Source organism: Geotrypetes seraphini, chromosome 1, assembly GCF_902459505.1.
Source record: "Geotrypetes seraphini chromosome 1, aGeoSer1.1, whole genome shotgun sequence".
Lineage (NCBI taxonomy): Eukaryota > Metazoa > Chordata > Amphibia > Gymnophiona > Dermophiidae > Geotrypetes > Geotrypetes seraphini.
Window position 1 is genome coordinate 462,217,839 of NC_047084.1, and position 24,328 is coordinate 462,242,166.

At 44.1% G+C, this 24,328-nt stretch overlaps 1 protein-coding gene across 2 annotated transcripts in view; it reads left to right on the plus strand.

Moving 5' to 3' along the window:
* UBA1 (ubiquitin like modifier activating enzyme 1) overlaps window positions 1-24,328 on the plus strand; it is a 186,924-nt gene that overhangs the window by 128,912 nt on the left and 33,684 nt on the right. For both annotated transcript variants that reach the window (XM_033923071.1, XM_033923061.1), the window contains 2 exons: window positions 4,308-4,396; window positions 4,507-4,599. In XM_033923071.1, coding sequence (XP_033778962.1) covers window positions 4,308-4,396; window positions 4,507-4,599 — 182 coding nt within the window. The remainder of the gene's footprint in view (window positions 1-4,307; window positions 4,397-4,506; window positions 4,600-24,328) is intronic.

Consider the following 24,328-nt stretch of genomic DNA (forward strand, 5'->3'; position numbering starts at 1 on the left):
AGAGCTCTGTCCAAACTGTACTGCAAACAAGCAGTGCGACATGTATTGGATCTACTCCAGTGGTTAGGCTGGGTAGTCTACTTCAAGAAAAGCAATTTAGAACCAACCCAGATTTTAGAGAATCTGGGCATCCACTTCGACACAGCTCAGGGTCACGTTTTTCTTCCTGAGCTACACAAACAAACTCAAGCAACACATCTTGGATCTCTTAGCGATGCCAGTTCCTACTAGAGGTCTGCACGGGAACGGGGATACCGCGGGGATCCTGCGGGTTCCCCCCCTGGCCCACGGGACTCCCACGGGGACGCCCCCTGGCCCACGGGACTCCCACGGGGATGCCCCCCTGACCCACGGGACTCCCACGGGGACGCCTCCTGGCCCACGGGACTCCCACGGGGATGAAAACAGCCTACCTAAATTCTGGCGATGTAGGCGTGCAGCTTACAAGTCCGGCGTCGCGGCAGGAAATAGCCATGCTGAGCAGTGAGCTCAGCACGTACACAGATGAAAGCCTTGCTTGCTGATTGGTCCGGCGGCCCCGCCCCGCCGTGCCGCCGGACCAATCAGCAAGCAAGGCTTTCATCTGTGTACTGCTGAGCTCACTGCTCAGCATGGCTATTTCCCGCCGTGACGCCGGACTTGTAAGCTGCACGCCTGAAAAAGAAATCATCCTGGCCGGGGTCGGTGTCATTCTCCGGAGCTTCTACAGCCTTCCTATCTCCCTCTCCCTTCTACTTGCTTCCGGCCACACCCCCTGCTCCGTGGCTCTCTTCGGCAACTCAGCAGCAGCGATCGACACAAGCTTCTGATGTCGGGGCCTACCCTCTGCGAGTCCCGCTTGTTTCAACTTCCTTTTTCCACAAAGACGGGACTCGTAGAGGGAAGACCTCGATGTCGGCAACTTGTCTTGATCACCGCTGCTGACGAGTTGCTGAAGAGAGCTGCAGAGCAGGGGGGTGTTGCCAGGTGCAGGTAGAAGGGAGAGGGCCAGATGCAGGACTCGTGGGTGAGGGAGGAGAAGAGAGAGAGAAAGAGAGAGAGGAGGAAAACAAAAGGAAATATTTCATACTGGGCTGGGCCGGAGTGGAGGGAGGGTGGAAAGATTCTAGCTACAGGGTGCAGTAACAAAGGAAAAGGGGGGGGGGAAAGCTGAAAATGGAGATAGTGACACAAAGAAGAGAAAGGGTAAGCAGGACCTACTGAATAAGGATAGAGATACAGAGGGGACATGAAGAGGAGGTGAAATAGAGACATAGAAGTAATGCTGAAAAAGTGGGGGGGGGGGGGATAAAGACATTGAAAGGGCAAATGGTGAACATGGGGTAAAGACAAGGACAGAGACAAATGAAGATTCTGAAAAAGTGGTGAGATAGGGATATAGGTGAGATGGACACAAAGAAGGGTGATGCTGGAAAATAGGTGGAATGGTAATTCTGACAAACACAGAAGGGAAATGCTGGATCAAGGAGAGATGGGGCTCAGGCTGGATGGAATGAGGAGAAATGCCTTGTTGGCCCGGAACTTCCTCTCCTATGTCAGAATTGACATCAGGGAGCGGAATGCTGGTCAGTGCGTCGCTTCTGCAGGGAAAGCTTGGGACAGCAGTGGCTTGGGGGCTATTCCCCGATGGCGGTGGCAGCAAACCGAGTGGCTTGGGGGAGGGCACGGAGAAAGAAAGAAAAGGGGCAGACAGGGAGACAGAAAGAAGGGGGAACAGGGAGACAGAAAGAAAAAGTTGGGGGAGAGAATGAGGTCTGGAGGAGAGGAAACATACAGGAGGCTGAAAGAAAGGAAGAAAGATTGGATGCACAGTCAGAAGAAGAAAGTGCAACCAGAGACTCATGAAATCACCAAACAGCAAAGGTAGGAAAAATGATTTTATTTTCAATTTAGTGATCAAAATGTGTCTGTTTTGAGAATTTATATCTGCTGTCTATATTTTGCACTATGGCTCCCTTTTACTAAACCGCAATATCGTTTTTTAGTGCAGGAAGCCTATGAGCATTGAGAGCAGCGCGAGGCATTCAGCGTAACTCCCTGTGCTAAAACCTACTATTGTGGTTTAGTAAAAAGGGAGGGGGTGTATTTGTCTATTTTTATATTTTGTTACCGAGGTGACATTGCATAGAGTCATCTGCCGTGACCTCTTTGAAAAAACCCAGAATATGAATAATTAACATTTTCTCTGCCTTTCATTGTGCTTTGTGGTTTTTTTAAATTTTATTGTTGGTAGATCATTTTTACTTAGTCTTTATAAAGTAGCTCGCAAGCCCATAAAGTGTGGGCACCCCTGCTCTTACTCTGGGGCACCAGACCTCCCTCACGGCACACACAAGGCAAATGGAAGAAAGAGGAGAATTTTTGGTCGTAGGGAGGAAGGTACAGAATGTGATAGGGAAGAAAAAGATGAGAGTGAGAAATGTGGCAAGGGAACAATGGGACAGATTGAAAGGGATGCAAGAGGGAGGAATATTGGACAGTGGTGAAGGGAATGGAGGGAGAGATGTGGCATAGTGTTGGAGAGGGGTGATAGAAGGAGAAATGTTGGGCATGGGGCTGGTGGGCAGGCATGAAAGATGAGAAAGAGATAAATGCTGGACCATGGTAGGGGAAATCAATGGACAGCAACAGAAGAATTTAGAGAAGATGGGAAAGCGGAAAAAAGAAACTGGGACCAACTTTATGGAAAAATAAGTCTCCAGACAACGAAGGTAAAAAATGGAATTTATTGACTAAAATATGTTAGCTTTGGGAAATGTATATGGCAGATGTCTTTGTTTTGTGTTCAAAAGAAAAGGAAATGCATTTCTGGTTTTATTTCTACAGTGTTGAAGTACTTGTTGACCCTTGCTGTGACTGGTGGGGATCCCCAAGCACCGCCAGCAGAGGACCTCCTCTAGAGATGGCCAGAACTCCCCTCCACCAAACGCAGCAGTCGCTGGCAGCATCCATGAGCCACTGAGGTGCCAGCATCTGTGACTCAGGGACGCTACTGCTGCCTGCTAAGCTTGGCAAAAGGGACCCCCGGCCAACTGCAAAGGAAGTCCTCAGCTGATAGTTTGTGGGTTCTCATCAGCTGAGTATTTATATTTTATATTTACATTAGAGGTTCTGGTAGAAACCCATTTACAAAGTATGTATTCTTCCCAATTAATATTTCCAAATTAATAAAGTCTCTTTGCTTATTTGTAAATGGGTCTCTACCAGAGCCTTTAATTCAGTAGCATAATTAAATAAAATAACTATTTCTGAAGTTTATAGGGAAGGATGGTGACGGAGGGGATTCCTCGCGGGGATGGGTGGGGACGGAGGGGATTTCTCACAGGGACGGGTGGGGACGGAGGGGACTCCTCGCGGGGACGGGTGGGGACGGAGGGATTCCTCACGGGGACGGGTGGGGACGGAGGGATTCCTCACGGGGACGGGTGGGGACGGGTGGGATTTTGGCGGGGACAGGTGGGATTTCTGTCCCCCGCAACTCTCTAGTTCCTACTGCTTGGCATTACCGTCTGGTGTTGGGTTCCTTTGATGTTAGTACTTATTGGGTTGCTTCACTATTGCTGTTATGCTATAAATTCCTGTTGATAATTGTTCTTTTTTTTGAGTTGCTTAGCAAAACAGAATTGTATGATGTCTGTGGGGAAGTTCCACGTACCCTTCCTTCTATGTATTCTATTCCAGTGGAGATAGAATGCTTTGGAACATAACTGAAGAGGGCACTACACTCTACTGGTAATGTGGGAGGTGATGAAAGTTGTGAGTAACACACTTCTGCAAAACCCAGTTCACAGGAATGGATTGATCACCTAACGTAAGGGCTCCTGAAAAGATTAACAGAAAGATTATTCAGGTAAGGACCTAATCTTTCATTTTTCTGCTATCCTTTGAAAACACCTGCTACAGGTTAGTAACTTCTGGTATGAATGGTTGTGAAGTGCTGTAATATGTTGGTTGCATAACTTGAATCATAGTTCCTTGAAGGGTGTTGCACCACTTTCTTCTCTTTGGGGTTCTGTTTAGAGTTTACTCTTTACAATTTATTTCAGGTTAGGTGGAGGTCAAAAGGCCAGAACTGAGGCAATGGGGAATATTTTTCTTTATAGCCACCTTGCGTCATTAACCCTTTAATTGGCAGATGGTGAAACAGCTGCTTTATAACTTTATGTTAAACTAGAGCAAAAGTGCCAAGTAAACGGGCATTTAGAGATGCAGATCTCCCATAAGAGCCATAGAAGACACATGCTGCTGCTGAGCAACAATGCCAAATAAAGGGTTAAAGCTTTTTTTTTTTTTTTTTGTCTTGCCAGATGACAGTCGGTTAGAAGAATTGAAGAATGCCCTCCCGAGTCCAGAAATGTTGGCTGGCTTCAAAATGTTTTCTCTACACTTTGAGAAGGTACAAGTAGAATGTGCATGGGAAAGCTAAGGTAAAGGGAAGTATGGGAGAAGTCGGGCCACTTGTTAAAATCTCCCTTTCATATTATTATTGCATTTTACTCACCCTAGGATGACGACACGAACTCTCATATGGATTTCATAGTGGCTGCCTCAAATCTGCGGGCTGAGAATTATGATATCCCCCCAGCTGATAGGCATAAGGTAAGGAGAACTCAGACCTTATTGGATTTCCTGTGCACCACATCCTTTTTCTAGGAGTGCTGTGTGTGTGGTTTTCTGTTTTAGTTTGATGCACATCAGTCAGCATCCATCTGTGGGTGATAGTTCATAGACCACATGGGTGGTGGCTCATAGACCTTTCCTGAGAGCAGGAGGATGCTTGGATTATGGGATGGGTTTTAATGTTACCATTTAATCCTTAAATACTGTATTATTGGCTTCATCCTTGAGACCATTAAGGAAGCTGCATCAGAATTTCCTTATCCTGATAGACATGAAAGCCAATTGAGATAGAGGACCACATGTTTTTAGTAACGATATTGTGCTATAGGAGTTGTTTGTGCTAGGCACTTGCATATGATTACATGCTGGTCTAGTTCCTCAAGATTTTTGAGATTCACAGAGCTATGGTCTCTAAGCCATTCTTCTATTGTGGAATTGAATTTTAGATAAGCTCACAGGCAGTTATCATTGAACTGCTTTCCCTATTGTATAAATTTATTTCCATTAAGGTAATGTTGGTAACACTATTTTATCCCAGGACAAGCAGGCAGCCTATTCTCACAGGTGGGTAACGTCATCCATGGAGCCTGGAGGCGGACAACCTCGCAAGTAGACTTACTTGTACAAACGTAGAAGTTTTGAGTCTGACGCACCGTGCATGCGCGAGTGCCTTCCTGCCCTGCACAGGGCGAGTCTCCTCAGTTCTCAGTTTTCCACGGAGCCGCGAAGTCTGTCTTTGACGCTCTTCGTGAAACTTTGTTGCTTTGTGCCTTCTCTTCACCATGGTTTGTCTTAGTTCTTTTACGAATCGCTGTGTTTATTTCTTTATTTTCTGTTTTAAAAAAAATAATTATTTTTTTCGTCGACTGGCGGGGCAGGTCGCTCGCCCGCAGCCTGTGGGCTTCGATTTCGCAGCAGCTATCTTCTCTTCTGTGTCCCAGCCAGTAACAGGCTTCAAGAAGTGTAGCCAGTGCCAGCGTGCAATTTTCCTCACTGACCCACACCGCTGGTGTCTTAAGTGTCTCGGTCCTGACCATAGTCCAAAGTCATGCCCGTGCTGTGCTACTCTTCAACCTCAAGCCCTTACACATCGTCGAGTTCAAGTGGAAAAGCTGTTCAGGATGGACTCTCCTGCTACACCCTCGACCTCGGCTCCTGACTTGGTCCAGAGTTCAGCCGGGGGTCCTCCTGTTTCGACGACTCTGACCTTGAATCTCATTAGACCTTCCTCGTTTGGTTCGTCTTTGGCCTCATGTACACCTGCTTTATTTTCCCCTGAGCTTCCCTCGGGTCAGATACCTAAGCAGAAGGTTCCTACGGTGGTCCTCAAGTTATCCAAGCATCAGTCCAAGCCAAAGCATGCTTCTACTGCCACCTCGGAGCCTAAAGCCTCAGCAAGTGGTCCAGTTCCAGACTCGGATCCACAATTGCAGGCTTCTCTCCAGACCATATTAGAGCAGCAATTTGTTCAGTTACTGACCAAATACATGCCTGCCTCGACTCTGTTTCCTGCAGTCCAGCCTGTGCCTCGAGCTGTGTCTACACACTCTATGCAAGGAGGTGAGTCTTTGTGAGTGACTGGTCTGGAATCTACACACTCTATGCAAGGAGTCGAGTCTTTGCGAGTGCCTCGACAGGAATCCTCACACTCCATACAAGGAGCCGAGTCTTTGGGAGTGCTTCGAGATTCCTCAATCCAAACCACTGAATCTATGGGGTTTCGATCTACAGCTTCTAGCCCTATTCATTCACCAGCGGCACTGCCCGTCTCCAGGCATAGGGCGACCTCTCCTCGATCTTGACCAAGACCTACTTCCAGGCAGCACTCTTCGTCATAGATCGAGGCCCTCATCGAGGCATCCATTGAGGCGCAGGTCATCTTGCGCAGAAAATCCTTCCTCGTTCAGGTCTCAATCCAGATCTTCCAGCTCTTCGAGGCCTCCAACTCCTCGATAGAGGTCTCCGATTCCAGATCCCAAGGACTCAGCTGATTCCAATGCATCCTCCAAGTCTGTGTATTCTTTGGGTTACCAGTACTCTAGAGCGGCTTTGCCTTCCTTCTCCATTCGAAGTGCTTCAAGGTCATCAAGTCCTGCTCAAGGCCAGGCTCTAGTAGATCAATTATGTTTTTCCTCCTTTCTTCATCAAATGGCTGACGATATGGAAATTAAATTGGATGCTGGTTCTAAATATTCTAAGGAGTATTTAGAGGAAATGCATCTGCCTCAGCCTCTTGCGGAATCCCTCAAGCTTCCTCTTAATAGGCTTTTGTCTCAAACTTTCAAAAGAAATTTAGAGACTCCTTATGCTATACCTGCTGTTCCAGATAAATTGGAGTCGAGGTATAGAACACTACATTGCGAAGGATTTGAAAATTCACAGTTATCTCATCAATCCCTTCTTGTGGAATCTTCATTAAAGAGGACCCATCCTTCCAGATTATATGCCACAGTACCTCCTGGAAGAAAGAGCAAGACCATGGGCAAGTTTGGCCGTCGCCTTTACCAGAATTCCATAGAGTCCTAAATTACAATTTCATCTTCACGACTTATTTAAAATTTTTGATTGATTGTCTTTCAAGTTTCATGAAGAACTTGGATGAACATAGACATGTGGAGTTTCTAGAGCTTGGTGCTACCTTGGCACAACTCCGACTACATCTTCTCCAGTCATCTTATGATGTTTTTGAACTTTCTTTCAGGGTCACTTCTTTCTCAGTAGCGATGTGCCGCCTGGCCTGGCTTCGCATCATTGATATGGACCCTAGATCGTCTGGCTAATATTCCTTGTGAGTCCATAGAGGCCGCCACCAAGAAGTTGTCTGAGAATGAAAAATCTTTTGCTTCCATTGTCAGACCAAAGCCTAAGCCAGCTCCTGCAAAGCCTTCTTGACTTTCCAGAGGCGTTATCCTCCAAGGGTAGCTCCTTATACTTGAGCACCCGCCAAGAAACAGCAACAGCAGAAGCAACAGAAACCTCAACCTTCTGCTACACCTAAGGCTGCTCAGCCTTTTTTGACCTCCATCGTTCTGCCTCTGTCCTCCCTTCCCCCCAAAGGAGGTCGTCACCATCATTTTCACCATCGATGGGAGACCATTAAATCCGACCTCTGGGTGTTGTCAATAATCAGGGAAGGATACGCTCTTCATTTCTCTCAGATTCCACCAGAGTATCCTTCCAATCCATCCCAGACCACCCTTCTTCTCAAGCTCTGCTTCATCTCTCTCTCTTACCCACAGCAGGAGCACACCAGCACTTCACGAGAGCGATGGAGGACCCAGGATCCCAGAGGTACTTTCCGGTATACTGCACAGAGTGTAATATGTACGACTACCTCCCCTTGGGAAGGCGGGAGTACATATGCAGTCGGTGTCAGGAACTGGAAAGCCTGAGGATGGAGGTCAGCAGATTGAGGGTCAGGGTCCAGGGACTGGAGGGACTGCGCAACACAGAGGAGACGAGCTGGTCAACCAAGGACACAGACGGAGCAGGCCCCATTGTGGACCAGGTGAGGGACCTCGAGAGATTCATCAAGGAGGCCTATAGGAGGAAGGTGGAGGAACAGGACCAGCAGCTGCACAGACGGATGTCGGCAGACGAGACCCAGGATCCACAAGGCGACACCGGGGAAGGACCTAGCGGAGGAACCACGCAAGAGGAGGAGACCGTGACTCACCGGGACCCCGAGGGAGAGACACCGCACTACACCGAGGACACGGACCTGAGACAGAGGAGGGAAGTCTGCTATTGTGGTGGGAGACTCGATCTTGAGAGAGGTTGATAGTCACATAGCTGGAGGAAGGGAGGACCGGCTGGTGACTTGTCTCCCAGGGGCCAAGACACGAGACGTCACTGATAGGATCGAGAGGATCCTGGACGGAGCAGAGACAGAGGAGACTGCGGTGATAATCCACGTCGGAACGAATGATGTGAGCTGGAGGAACTTCAGCATGGCCACACTGACTGACCAGTTCAGGGTCCTGGGACGAAAGCTGAAGCGGAGTACCCGGAGGATAGCATTCTCAGAGATCCTGCCTGTACCGAGAGCAGATGCAAAGAGGCAGGCAGACCTCCAGGCTGTGAATGCATGGTTGAGGAGATGGTGCCAGGAGGAGGGCTTCCACTTTGTGAGGAACTGGACGTCCTTCTGGGGAAAGAGTAAGCTCTACCGGCGGAACGGCCTGCACCTGAGCACAGCGGGAACTAGACTACTGGCAGCCAATGTGAGGAAGGAGATCGAGAGGGCTTTAAACTGAGGAGAGGGGGAAAGCCGACAGCTGATCTGATGTTGACGCTTCGGACAACAGTATCCAGAACAGATGCTGAACGGGCTGACTGCAAGGAGGAAGTAGAGAGACCGGTGGATCTTATGATAAGACAGCGAGGGAAACATCAGGTAAAGGGAGCTTGCTGGGAGGAGACTAAGGGGCATGGAGACACAAGGGGACTAGGTGGCACGAGGGCGAAAGCTGAGGGCAATATAGGGGTGCCACAAGGCGAGGGGGATCAAACGGAGGCTCAAGGGATGATAGCCCAGGAGGGGGCCGGTAGGGCTAGAAAACCCAGAGGAAAAGCGGGGAAGTGGGGTGGCGGGAATGTGGGGAAACCGAAAGCTACGAGGGTAAAGGCTGAGGGCAAAGCAGAAGCACAGGGAACAGGAGAACTGCCCGAAGTTCAAGGGGAGGCGGCCCAGGTAAATACAGAGGTGGAGGGAAAACGACGGGACCTGCAGTGCTTGTACGCAAATGCAAGAAGCCTCATGGCCAAGATAGGTGAACTAGAGGTCGTGGCCAAGGGGGAAGACCTGGATATAATTGGAATTACAGAAACATGGTGGACAGAGGAAAATCAATGGGATGTGGCGCTGCCGGGGTACAAGCTCTACAGGAGGGACAGGACACACAAGAAGGGGGGAGGCAGAGCACTATATATAAAGGACTCTATCCACTCGGTCGGGATGGATATGGCAACGAAGGCAGAGGGGCTGGAATCGCTATGGGTCAAATTGCCGGGAAACAAGGGTGCAGGCATAAAACTGGGGCTGTACTATCGCCCACCTGGTACGCCGGAAGGAGTCGGACACGACTTGGAAGCTGAACTGAGACAAGAATGCAGGACTGGAAGTGTAACAGTGATGGGGGACTTCAACTACCCGGGGATTGACTGGAGTATGGGTCACTCCAACTGCACTAGGGAAACAGGATTTGTAGAAGCTGTGAGGGACTGCTTCATGGAGCAACTAGTCAGGGAACCGACGCGAGGGAGTGCTACTCTTGACCTCATCCTTAACGGATTAGGGGGGCCTGCAAGAGGGGTAGAAGTGGGAGGACCACTAGGCAACAGTGACCACAACGCGATCAGATTCACTTTAGAAAGGGGGACACCCACAGTAAGGAGGACCGCAACAACTGCGCTCAACTTCAGGAAAGGGAACTATGTTGCTATGAGGGAAATGGTGGGGAGGAAGCTCAGAAACATCCTTAGGATGGAGACTGTAGGAAGCGCCTGGACCCTATTCAGGGACACCCTGCAGGAAGCACAAAGAATGTACGTCCCCAGTTTCAGGAAAGGCGGCAAGGACAAGCGGTCAAAGGACCCGGTTTGGATCTCAACAGAAGTAAAGAGGGCAATAAATGATAAAAAAGTATCCTTCCGGAGATGGAAAAAGGACCCAACGGAGGAAAATCACCAGGCGCACAGGAAATGCCAAAAGGAATGCCACCGAGAGGTTAGAAAAGCAAAAGGGAAATACGAAGAGAGGCTGGCCAGGGAGGCGAAAAACTTCAAGGCATTCTTCAGTTACGTAAAGGAGAAGCGACCAGCGAGAGAGGAGGTGGGGCCGTTGGACGATGGGGATAGGAAGGGAGTGATTAAAGAGGATAAAGAGGTAGCTGAGAGGTTGAACACGTTCTTCTCGTCGGTTTTCACGAGAGAAGACACATCTAATATACCGGACTCAGAGGAGCTCATGAGTGGGGAACAGGCTGAAAAATTGGAACACATAGAGGTAAGTAAGGAGGATGTCCTCAAACAGATAGACAGGTTAAAATGCGGCAAATCGCCGGGCCCAGACGGGATCCACCCAAGGGTTCTAAAGGAGCTAAGACAAGAAATAGCGGGCACAATCCAGCATGTTTGCAACCTATCCTTGAAAACTGGAGAGGTACTAGAGGACTGGAAATTGGCGAATGTCACACCTATCTTCAAGAAGGGATCGAGGGGTGACCCCAGGAACTACAGGCCGGTGAGCCTGACTTCAATTATAGGGAAGATGGTGGAAGCTATGATCAAGGACAGTATTTGCGAGCACATCGAGAGAAATGGCCTACTGAGAACAAATCAGCATGGATTCTGTAAGGGAAGGTCATGCTTAACGAACCTTCTGTACTTCTTCGAGGGAATAAGCAGTCGGGTGGACAATGGGGAACCTATAGACATTTACCTCGATTTTCAAAAGGCTTTCGACAAGGTGCCACATGAAAGGCTGCTTAGGAAGCTGTGGAACCACGGGGTGGGAGGGGATGTGCACAGATGGATCGAGCACTGGTTGTCGGGTAGACTGCAGAGGGTCGGAGTAAAGGGACAATATTCTGACTGGCGGGGAGTCACGAGCGGTGTGCCACAGGGATCGGTGCTGGGGCCGTTACTCTTCAACATATTTATCAATGACCTGGAAAAGGAGGCAAAGTGCGAGGTTATAAAATTTGCAGACGATACCAAACTGTGCGGCAGAGTTGGGTCCAGGGAGGAGTGTGAGGACCTACAAAGGGACCTGGACAAACTGGCTGGGCAAACAAATGGCAAATGCGCTTTAACGTGGAAAAATGCAAGGTCATGCATATAGGGAAAAAGAACCCGTTGTTCAACTACAAATTGGGGGGGGCATTGTTGGGAGACAGCAGTCTTGAGAGAGACTTGGGTGTGCTGGTGGATGCATCACTGAAGCCATCTGCACAGTGCGCAGCAGCCTCGAAAAAAGCCAACAGGATGCTGGGCATCATAAAGAGGGGCATAACAACCAGGACGCGGGAAGTCATCATGCCATTGTATCGAGCGATGGTGCGTCCACATCTGGAATACTGCGTTCAATATTGGTCGCCGTACCTCAAGAAGGACATGGCAGTACTTGAGAGAGTCCAAAGGAGAGCAACGAAACTGGTAAGAGGGCTGGAACACTGCCCATACGCCGAGAGGTTGGATAGGCTGGGGCTCTTCTCTCTGGAAAAAAGGAGGCTCAGGGGAGATATGATAGAGACCTTCAAGATCATGAGGGGCATAGAGAGGGTGGATAGGGACAGATTCTTCAGGCTGAAGGGGACAACAGGTACGAGGGTGCATTCGGAGAAACTGAAGGGAGATAGGTTCAAAACAAATGCAAGGAAGTTTTTTTTTCACACAAAGGGTCGTGGACACTTGGAATGCGCTACCGGAGGAAGTGATCAGGCAGAGTACGGTACAGGGATTCAAACAGGGATTGGACGGATTTCTGAGGGATAAAGGGATCGTGGGATACTGAGAGAGGTGCTGGGATGTAACACAAGTATAGAAAGCTAACCAGGTAATAAGTATAGAAACCCAATCAGGTCGTGCATGTGCAAGACCGGAGGGTTAGGACTTCGATGGGAAGATAGGACTTCAATGAGAAACCAAGGTGGCAAGGGAGCCCCTTCTGGTGATTCAGACAGGTCGTGACCTGTTTGGGCTGCTGCGGGAGCGGACTGCTGGGCAGGATGGACCTATGGTCTGACCCGGCGGAGGCACTGCTTATGTTCTTATGTTCTTATCTCCGTGCCATCAAGGAAGTTCCATTGGAACAGCAGAGTAGGGGGGTTTTACTCCCGTTACTTCCTAGTTCAGAAGAAGACGGGCGATCTGTGGCCCATTCTGGATCTTGGGGCTCTCAACAAATTTTTAGTCAAAGAAAAATTTTGCATGCTGTCCCTGGCATCCCTTTATCCCCTTCAAGATCAGAACGATAGGTTATGTTCTCTAGATCTCAAGGAGGCTTATACTCGCATTCCCATTTAACCGGCCTCCCATCAGTACTTCAGATTTTGAGTGGGGAATCTGCATTTTCAATATAGAGTGCTACCCTTTGGCCTGGCATCATCTCCCGGAGTGTTCACCAAGTACCTCATAGTGGTAGCAGCAGCTCTAAGGAACCATGGTTTTCAGGTGTTTCCCTACCTAGACGACTGGCTCATCAAAGATTCAACATCTCAAGGGATTATTGTAGTGACCCAACGGACTACGTGGTTCCTACAAAGCTTGGGATTCGAAATCAACTTTCCCAAATCCCAACTCCAGCCCTCTCAGAATCTACAATTCATCGGAGCTATTCTGGCCACTATCCAACTCGGAGCATTCCTTCCTCAACAACGTCTGGATGCCCTTATTCAGCTCTGTCACAAAATATCTTCACGCTCAGCAAGACACATGATGGTACTACTAAGTCACATGGCCTCCACAGTATACGCGACTCCTTTTACCAGACTTCACCTTCGAATTCCTCACTGGACCCTGGCATTTCAGTGGACGCAGGCTTGTGATCCACTATCTTGACACATTACAATCACTCCTTTGTTGAGACAGTCTCTCCACTGGTAGGTGCTCTCTTCCAATCTCTCCAGAGGTTTACTGTTTCAGACGCCACCTCATCAGAAGGTCCTCATGACAGATTCTTCGACCTACGCTTGGGAACTCATCTCGACGGTCTCCATACTCAAGGCCACTGCTACAGCATGGATCATCAGTGTCATATCAGTCTGTTGGAACTCAGAGCGATCTTCAATGCTCTCACAGCTTTTCAACATCTTCTTCATGACCAGGTAGTCCTCATCCAAATGGACAATCAAGTCACAATGTACTATGTCAACAAGCAGGGGGGAACGGGATCTCTCTCCCTTTGTCAAGAAGCTCTGAAGGTTTGGGACTGGCAATCCTCCACAATACCTTCTTGAAAGCTGTTTACATCCAAGGGGTGAAAAACTGTTTGGCAGACAAATTGAGTCGTCTTCTGCAACCTCACAAATGAACACTCAGTTCCTCGCCTCTTCATCACATTTTTTCTCAGTGGGGAACTCCTCAGATAGATCTCTTTGCATCTCCCCACAACCACAAACTGCTTCAGTTCTGCTCCAGGATATATTCTCCTCATTGCCTCGAAGCAGATGCATTTCTATTGGAATGGACGAATCTCTTCATGTATGCATTCCCTCCATTTCCACTCATTCTCAAAACTCTTGTTAAGTTGAAGAATGATCATGCCACCATGATTCTGATAGCTCCTCGGTGGCTGAGACAACCTTGGTACTCCCTTATACTTCAACTCAGCAGCAGGGAGCCATACCCTCTACCAGTTTTTCCATCTCTGCTTACACAGAGTCCTGGATTTCTGATTCATCCCAATCTGCAGTCTCTGCACCTGATAGCTTGGTACCTGTCAACATAACTCCTCTTTAGTTTTCTCAACCTGTAAGAGACATTTTAGAGGCTTCTAGAAAGTCTACCACTAGACAATGCTACCACCAAAAATTGACTAGATTTTCTATGTGGTGCATTTCTCATGACATGGAGCCTCGAGATACTGTCTGGGATTATCTTTTGCACTTGTCTACTTCTGGCCTCAAGTCTACATCCATTTGAGTCCATCTCAGTGCAATTGCTGCTTTCCATCAGCCTGTTGAAGGGAAATCCTTCTCTGCTCATCCGGTGGTTTTCAAATTTATGAAAGGACTTTTCAGTATCAAACGCCTCTCAAACCACCTCCAGTGGTTTGGGATCTCAATGTTGTTCTTGCTCGATTGATGAAGCCCCCATTTGAACCAATGTCTACAACTCATCTGAAGTATCTCACTTGGAAAGTGGTGTTTCTTTTTTTTTCTTCAAATTCTTTATTCATTTTTCATCTTACTTCAAGTACACAATATTACACAATAAAGTGGTGTTTCTTATTGCCCTCACATCTGCTCAGAGTCAGTGAGCTGCAAGCTTTAGTTGCTGATCCACCTTTCACAGTTTTCCATCATGACAAGGTGGTCCTCCGTACTCATCCTAAATTCTTACCTAAAGTGGTTTCAGAATTTCATCTCAACCAATCTATTGTACTTTCCAAGACCTCATTATCCTGAAGAATCTGCTCTTCACATTCTGGACTGTAAACATGCTTTGGCCTTCTATTTGGAACGCACCAAACCACACAGAACTGCTCCTCAACGTTTTGTGTCCATCAATCCAAACAAGTTGGGACATCCAATTTCTAAGCGTACCATCTCCAACTGGATGGCTGCTTATATATCTTTCTGCTATGCCCAGGCTGGACTTCATCTATAGAGCCCACAAAGTCAGAGCAATGGCGGCTTCAGTAGCTTTCCTCAGATCCACTCCTATTGAGGAAATTTGCAAAGCTGCCACCCTGTCCTCGGTTCATACTTTCACCTATCACTGTTGTCTGGATGTTTTCTCCAGACGGTATGGCCATTTTGGCCAGATAATTACAAAATTTATTCTCCTAAGTTGGCAACACTCCCACCATCCCATTCTGGTTAGCTTGGAAGTCACCCATATGTGAGAATAGGCTGCCTGCTTGTCCTGGGATAAAGCACAGTTACTTACCGTAACAGTTGTTATCCAGGGACAGCAGGCAGCTATTCTCACAACCCGCCCACCTCCCCTGGTTGGCTTCTCTGCTAACTATCTGAACTGAGGAGACTCGCCCTGTGCTGAGCAGGAAGGCACTCACGAATGCGCGGTGCAGCAGACTCGAAACTTCTACGTTTCTACAAGCAAGTCTGCTTGCGAGGCTGTCCGCATCCGGGCTCCTTGGATGACGTCACCTACATGTGAGAATAGCTGCCTACTGTCCCTGGATAACAACTGTTATGGTAAATAATTGTGCTTTCTAGTAAGTCTCCATTTGTTACCCATTGCTGCGCACATTGAGTTTAAAGTATTCTGATTTTTAAGTTGTGGCATACAAAGAAGCCGGTAAAGTTTAGTGATCTTTTGAAATTGTATTGGCCGATACGCACATTGCACTCTGAGAAAAAGTTCTCTTTGGAAGTTCCCTCATTGAAATAGGTGAAACTTTCTCGATTTCTTCGTTCTATGTTGAACAATACAAGGAGTTTTACTGTGGAATTCATTGCCTCAGGATGTATAGAGAGCATCATTTTCCTAAATTTTAGGAAGTAAGTTAAAACTGTGCTGTTTCAGAGACATTTCTTATGTAAGTGAGACGGTTGAAAGGACATCATTACATGGCTGTCAGCTACTAGGCTTGTTGTATTGAGGCTGGTTTTAGATTTTTTTTTTCGATAGCTTAATGTATGTGATTTTTTTTTGTGTTGATGTTTTTTGTCTGTTTATTTAAATTGCTAGTCTTTAAGCCTGTTACATTAACTGGTGCTAGAATATATGTCTGTCTTTCTTTCTTTCTGTCTCTCTCCCTAACCCTGTCTCTTTCTGTCTCTCTCCCTAACCCTGTCTCTTTCTGTCTGTCTCTCTCCCTAGCCGCCTTTGTCTGTCTGTCTTTTTTTTTGTCTCTCTCCCTGTCCCTGTGTCTTTCTTCCTTTCTTTCTGATTCCCTACCACTGTCTATCTTTCTTTCTTTCTTTCTTTCTCCCTCCCGCTGTCTGTCTGTCTTTCTTTCTATCTGTCTCTCCCTGCCCCTATGCAGCAGCAGCATTTCCCTCCCCCTTCCCTGTGCAGCAGCCGCAGCAGCATTCCCTCCCCCTCCATTTCCCTGTGCAGCAGCATATCCCTACCCCCTCTTCCCTGTGCAGAAACTACAGCAGCTTTCCCTCCCACTCCACTTCTCTGTGCAGCAGCGGTATTTCCCTCCTCTTCCGCGTCCCTGTGCAGTAGCATTTCCCCCTCCCCATCCCCCCTTCCCGCAGTCTGGCCGGCTCCCTTAGTCCATTGCCGGAGTTTAAAGTTGTTATTAACATTATTTCTTCAACAGGATAATTAAAGATATAGGAAATTTTGCAATTTGATTTTTATTATCTTCAGAAAGTAAGTTAATATTTGTATGAATGGGTATGTCGAGTGTTGATTGGGATATTCTAAAGGTATGTTTTAAACTGTTATTTTAATGATTTCCTAAGGATATTTGAGATGAATGATAAAATGTCATAATATTCAGGGGGTTATTTTCTTAATTGAATTAGTATATAACACTAAAGAAGAGTTGATTAATATAATATGCTTCTGAAATATGTTGTATTAATCATATTTCTCGTTTGATGGTCTGATGACTATCTTCTAAATTTGTCAAATTTTTATTTAATTATATTCATAAACAATTGTTTTTTACTTGGGGTCTGTATGGAATTGTCATGTTTTGCCTGATCTTATATGTGCAGTTCCAAGCTTTCAATGTCGGTTTATAGGGTGGGTGGGGGAGGGTTGGGTGGGATCACAATACATGATGTTGGTACTAGGTGTATTATACAAACAGAGATATTTGGGAAAGTGGTGTTTTTTATCTAATATTTCATAACTTTTTATTTCATGATTGGATGAGATATCTAATATAATAAAACGGTAAGCCGCGCATGCACACTTCCTATGCGTGCGCCGGTTTTCCGTGAGCTGTAGCGACTCATAGGAAGTGCGCATGTGCGTGAAACTATCTCTCTCCCTCCCCCGAGGCGGATGACACCGAACCAGTTCTGAGACCGCGCTGGAGGGGGGGAGGCTAAATATTTATTCCACCGGCCCTCTCAGCTCTTACCGCGTCTGCCAGAGAGTTGGGATAGAGGACGCTGTCGTGTCACCGTCTCCAAACTTCAGCACGGGACTGCAGCCACCCGCTGATCGCCTCCAGAAGCCCGCTCCGCTCCTGCAACAGCGGAAGGCACCGAGCCCGAGTCAGCCCCACACCGCCTCCCTGCTCGCGCAGACCTTCATCAAGGAAAAACAGCACTACTGGCCAAAGTTTATTTTAAAGTTTAAAGCTACTGCGGCGGCTCTTCTCATGAGGCTTCCGACGTAGGCAGTGATAATGCGAGGAGCTGCCACAGCGGCTTTAAACTTTAAAATAAACTTTGGCCAGTAGTGCTGTTTTTCCTTGATGGAGGTCTGCGCGAGCTCTCCCAGAGCCTGGCCCGCACTAAGACGCGCTCCTACGGCAGTACAGCTAGCGTGACGGTGCCTCTGGCCGAGAGCTATGTGGCGCACCGGGTGGGCGACGGCGATACGCTGCAGGGCATCACGCTCAAGTACGGAGTGACGGTAAGGCGTGTTAGACCAAATACCCCACCCGGAGACACTTCCCCCGCGGTGAAGGAGCCCTGTGGAGGTCCTAGACAGCCCACCTTCAAATTGTTGACAGCGGTATTTTGAAGGGCCACAGAGGCTTCCTAGCACTCTACAAACACACCGAAGTGGCCTGTTAACAAAGAGAGATCCTGGCTTTGCCTGTGGGTTTTACTTTATTTAAGATGCTTTAAACAGTCTTCCAGGGTAACTACAAAGGTAGAAGTAGACTTGGTTATCCAAGTGATCACCCCCCCCCCCCAACTCCTCCCCCCTCACAAAAAGGCTGGTGTTAACTTTTGTCAGATCAATCTGTTTTTGAAAAATTGCCTTTCAATGGCAGGAGTCATATACCTCAGTTGCAGGAATGTCAGAGCTAATTTGCTTTAGTTAGGTTGGGGGAAGAAAAACAGACCAGTGACTGGATAACTGGGGGCAAAACTATTCTCTGGAAATATAATGGAAAGGTACCAGATTTGATGTGGTTAAAGCTGCTGCCTCAGCACTGTGAGGTTCTAGAGAATGATACGGTGACAGAATTTGTCCTCATCCCTGCGGATAACCACTATAAACCATCTGCATTCTTTCAGGAGAGAGGGAAGAATCAAGAGTATGAATGGACACAACCACTGACCCTCAAGCCTTGCATTGAAGAATGCTGGTGTAAAAGGACTGAAGTTGAGATAAACACCAAAGAATGGCATGGGATGGTTTCCCACGGTTATGTGTGGGGACGGTGGCAGTGACGGATTCTGTCACCGTGTCATTCTCTAGAACCTCACAGTGCTGAGGCAGAGAGAAACAATGACAGATGGGGCCAGAGAGACAGAAAGAAAGACAGGCATATATTCAAAGCCTGTTAATGTAATGGGCTTTGAAGGAGGTGGTGATGGACAGGGGGGAGGTAAAACAAAAGGAGAAGAGCTGCTGCTGGATAAGGTGAGCAGTGATGGGATAGTGGAGGACACAGGGGAGGTAAAAGGAAGGGATAATGGACGGGGAGTAGAATACAGAAAGCGCTAAGGAGAGAGAAAAATAAATAAAGACAGACACACACACATATATTCTAGCACCCGTTAATGTAACGGGCTATAAGACTAGTATTATAATATTTTCAGATAATGGAGGTTAAAATCTTCTCACTTAATGTCAATGGCCTCAATCATCCAGTGAAAAGGAAAAAAATGTTCAACTTTTTTGAAAAAACAACAGGCGGATATATATTATATTCAGGAGACGCATCTGTCAGCTCTAGAATCTATTAAACTCAAAGGTGGCTGGGTTAAACATTGTTTTTTTGCCCCTGCAGTAGGTAAGAAGGCAGTGTAGCCATTTTAACAAGTAGTAGTTGCTCAGCTTCATTTCAAATGATAGATTATGATCCCTTAGGAAGGTGGATTAAGGTAGAAATGAGAATGGGGAATAATACCTTGACTTTATTTAATGTCTATGCCCCTAATTCGAACCAAAATGAATATTTCAATAATTTACAATGATTATTGCTCCCACTGGCTGCTTCTAATTTAGTAATAGCTGAAGACTTTAATGCTGTAATGGATCCGGTTATGGATAAAAAGCCAAGCAAAAATATAAAATCATTAGGATTAGATAATTTGGTACAATCTTGTGACTTAAAAGATATATGGCGAATACTTCATTTTAATGATCAGGAATTTTCTTTTTGCTCACAAGTTCATAAGTCTTTTTCAAGAATTGATTATATGTTGGTTTCTTTTTTTTTTTTAATTCTTTATTCATTTTTAATCATTCAACAAGTGTACAATAAAAAGTGATACATAGGTTCAACAACAACACTTGATAAATCCATCAAGATAATAATTGTGTGTATGTATATATATATATATATATATATATATATATATATATATATATATATATATAAACCCCTCCCCCACCCTCTCTTTCAATACTCTTTATCTTAATTCATTTAACCTTTTTCCTTATTACTTTTAAGTATTTCTTCAATTATAGAATCCCTCCCCCTTCCCCTCCCTTACTAACTTATGTTAAACAAATGGTGTTTATTCATTACAAAACAATGCTAATGGCTCCCATATTTTATTAAACCTGTTATAATTTCCATTTTGTATTGCTATTGAACGTTCCATTTTATAAAGATGACAGTGAATTCCACCAGAAATTAAAATTAAGTCTGCTGTGATCTTTCCAATTGTTAGTAATATGTTGCATGGCAACTCCTGTCATAATCAAGAAAAGTTTGTTATTACTTGCCGATATCTGACTCTTTTTTCTCATAGAAATGCCAAATATTACAGTATCATAAGTTAATGCTACAGGATTTTCTAATAAAGAATTTATTTGATCCCAAATCGAATTCTAAAAGGCTAAATATAGGGACAAAAAAATAAAAGATGATCCAAAGTCCCTACATCAAGCTTACAATGCCAGCATCTATTAGACAATGAACCATTCAACTTTTGTAATCTAACTGGGGTCCAAAATGCTCTATGCAAAAGAAAAAACCAAGTTTGTCTCATAGATGCTGACAGTGTACATCTTATTCTCCAAGACCAAATTTGTGGCCATTGAGATGCTGAAATTTGATGCTTAATCTCAATGCTCCAAATATCCCTAAGTCCATTTTTAGGTTTTTTATTAACTAATTCACTAATAACTTTATACCATTGCGCGGCCTGGTGACCCAGGAAGCTTGCCTGGAAGCATAAAAATTCCATGTTATATTGAGAATTAAGATTTTTCCATTCAGGGAACCCTGCCTGAATGGCCTGCTTCAATTGCAACCAACGATAAAATTGTGATTTATTCAGCCCAAATTTATGTTGCAGTTGTGTAAACTCAAGCAGATTTCCATTTGAAATAACATCATTTAAAGTTCGTATTCCTGCATTTAACCAATGCTTCCATACAATCTTAGATCCGCCTATTTGAATCCTGGAGTTTAGCCATATAGATTGATTTGTTGATTTATTAATAGGATTTTCAGTTAAATTGCTGACATACCTCACAGTTTTCCAAGTATCTAATAAAATTCTATTTTCTTTATATAATCTGGGCATCTTGATACTGAGAATGTGAGAAAGATATAAAGGACACAGGAGTCGCCATTCCAAATATAACCAATCTGGAGTGTACTCAATGAGCTCTGGGAGGACCCAATACATACTTTGACGTAAAATATAGGCCTGATGGTACCTATAAAAATTTGGCAAATTTACCCCACCCTCCTTAATTGATTTCTGTAAAGATACCAAAGCAATTCTAGGAGTTTTGCCAAGCCAAATAAACTTAATAATTATCAAATTCAATTTTTTATAAAAAGAAATTTGAAAAAACACCGGAATTATACACATTTGATAATAAACCACAGGCAAGACCATCATTTTTACAGTCTGAACTCTCCCCCACCAAGATATATGTAATGGATTCCATTGTTCACATAACTCCGAAACCTTTTTTAATAAAAGTTTTTCATTTTCTTTTACTGTATCATCCACTGAATTTTTTATCCAAATTCCTAAATATTTTAATCCGTCTTCCTTCCAAACAAAAGGAAATGAATCAAACATAGTTTTTATGCAATGTACATTAAGTGAAAGAATTTCAGATTTACCCCAATTAATTTTGTATCCTGAAAACTTTCCAAACCTTTCAATCAATTCTAACAAACATGGAATGGTTGAACCTGGATTGCGCAAATATAATAAAATATCATCCGCATAAGCAGATAATTTGTATTCCCATTCTTTCAGAGGAATACCCTGTATCCCCTTTGCCTGGTTAATAGCTATCAATAAGGGTTCTAAAACAATATCAAACAGCAAAGGAGATAATGGACATCCCTATCTAACTCCTCTATTTAAAACATTCTGATAAATTATTATTAATGTATAATCTTGCCATAGGGGAGCTATACAGAGTTTTAATCATTTGAACAAAACCAGGACCTATACCAAACCAATCCAAAGCCTGATACATGAATGACCATTCTACCCTGTCAAAAGCTTTCTCTGCATCTAAAGATAAAGCAAAAGCTGGTTCATTCATCATTTTAGTTAAATTTAAAGTATGAAATGCCAATCTTGTATTGTTAGAAGAATGTCTGATTCCAATGAATCCCGTTTGATGTACATCAATTATGTAAGGGAGAGCCTTTGCCAATCTTAATGCCAGAGTCTTAACCAATAATTTTCCATCCACATTAATTAATGAAATTGGCCTGTAATTTGAAACCAAAGTGGGATCTTTATTTGGCTTTGGCAAAACAATCACCACAGATTCTGCCATAGTACTTTTAATACAACCTTTATTAAGTTGAAACTGATATAAATTTAGTAAATAGGGTAATAAAGAATTTTGAAATGTTTTATAGAATTCCACAGTAAAACCATCCCCACCTGGAGCGGATCCAACTCTAAGAGACTTCAACGCTGTTTCTAATTCTTTTAATGATATAGGTTCTTCAAAACTTCTTTTTATATGATCAGGAAGTTTTGGACTCTCAAGAATATTTAAAAATTCCATGCCTTTTTGAACTTTATCAACAGAAGACTCAGAAGTGTACAATTCTTTGTAAAAGACCAGAAATTGATTTAAAATATTACTAATTTGATTATTCATATTTCCTTTCTCATCTTTTATTGCAATTATTTTTATTCTTTTCTTCTTTGCTTTAAGATAATTTGCAAGTAAACTTCCTGCCTTATTAGATTTTCCATAATACAAAGTTTGCAAAGAAAACAAATCTTTCCTTGCCATTCTTGAAGAAATTTCATTATATTTACCCTTAGCCTTTAATAAAGCTTGCAAAGTATTGTGATTCCATTTATCAACTAATTTGGACTCCAGCAATTTAATTTCTTTTTCTAAATCTGAAAATTGTTTAACCAGTTGTTTCTTAATATAAGCAGAATAAGAAATAATATTACCTCTTATAGTTGCTTTAAACGCGTCCCATAAAATTTCCGCATTAATATCTGCTGAAGTATTTATTTGGAAAAAATCCAAAATTTTTAACTTCATCTCTTCAAGAAAAGTTGAATCCGAAACCAATGCATTATCAAACCTCCATAATGATCTATTATATTCAATATTATCTAGTGTAAATGTAATCCACACCCCTCCATGATCAGACAGAATAATTGGATCAATGGAAGCTTGTGTCACTTGTTGCACCATGGAATTTGATACCAAAATGTAATCAATTCTTGAAAAAGATTTATGAACTGGTGAGCAAAAAGAGAATTCCTGATCATTAAAATGAAGAATACGCCATATATCTTTCAAATTACAAGCATTCACTAAATTATCTAGCCCTAATGATTTTATATTTTTGCTTGGCTTTTTATCCAAAAAAGGATCCATAACAGCATTAAAATCTCCAGCTACTACTAAATTAGAAGCAGCCAGTGGGAGTATTAATTTTTGTATATTTGTAAAAAAATCATTTTGATTCGAATTCGGGGCATAGATATTAAGTAAAGTCAAAGTATTATTTCCCATGCTCATTTCTACTTTTATCCATCTTCCTAAAGGGTCAAAATCCATCATTTTAAATGAAGCTAAACATTTTTTATTAACTAATATAGCCACTCCTGCCTTTTTCCCCACTGCAGGCGCGAAGAAGCAGTGTTTCACCCAATTATCCTCTAGTTTCCTGGATTCTACCACTGACAAATGTGTCTCTTGAATGTAATACACATCAGCCTGTTGCCTTTTTAAAAATGTTAACATTTTTTTCCTTTTTACTGGATGATTAAGGCCATTAACATTGAGCGAAAAGATTTTAATCTCCATCAATCCAAATAACTTTTACAGAAGCTCTTCCATTTATTATATATAAACAAAAGAACTGAAATCAGTTGAAATGAAGAAACACCATTTTCATTTATATCCCACACTACAACATCCCTACCCCAATCCTCAAATCCCCTTAAACCCCTTCCCATCCCTCCCTCTCCCACCCTTAATATAGACTGATAAAACCTGGAACTGCACATACAAGACCAAGCAAAGCAAAAATAAAAGCTCTATACAGACCTCAATTATAAAACAATATTGTATATAATAATCATATGTACTTTCACATATAATAAATGTAATATTCTTGAAATATTGAAAATCAAAATAAGAAAACTAAATAAAGATCTTCCACTCCCAGTTTAAATAACAAAAGAGAATCTCAAGCTCTATATATCTGCTAAAAGAATTAGACTTTTAAGAAACCCATAAATATAAATTAAATATTAATAATATATATATATATAAATATATATATATATTTTTTTTTTTAATATTCTCAAAGGATCCTGCCAAACCCAAAGTTAGAGTCCCTTGAAAACTTCCTACCACAGAAATCATTCTTTCAAAACTCTTATCATAACCTCCATTAACTCATAATAACCTATGGCATTAAATCTGCCACTATAAGCTCTACACATTAGTGTCT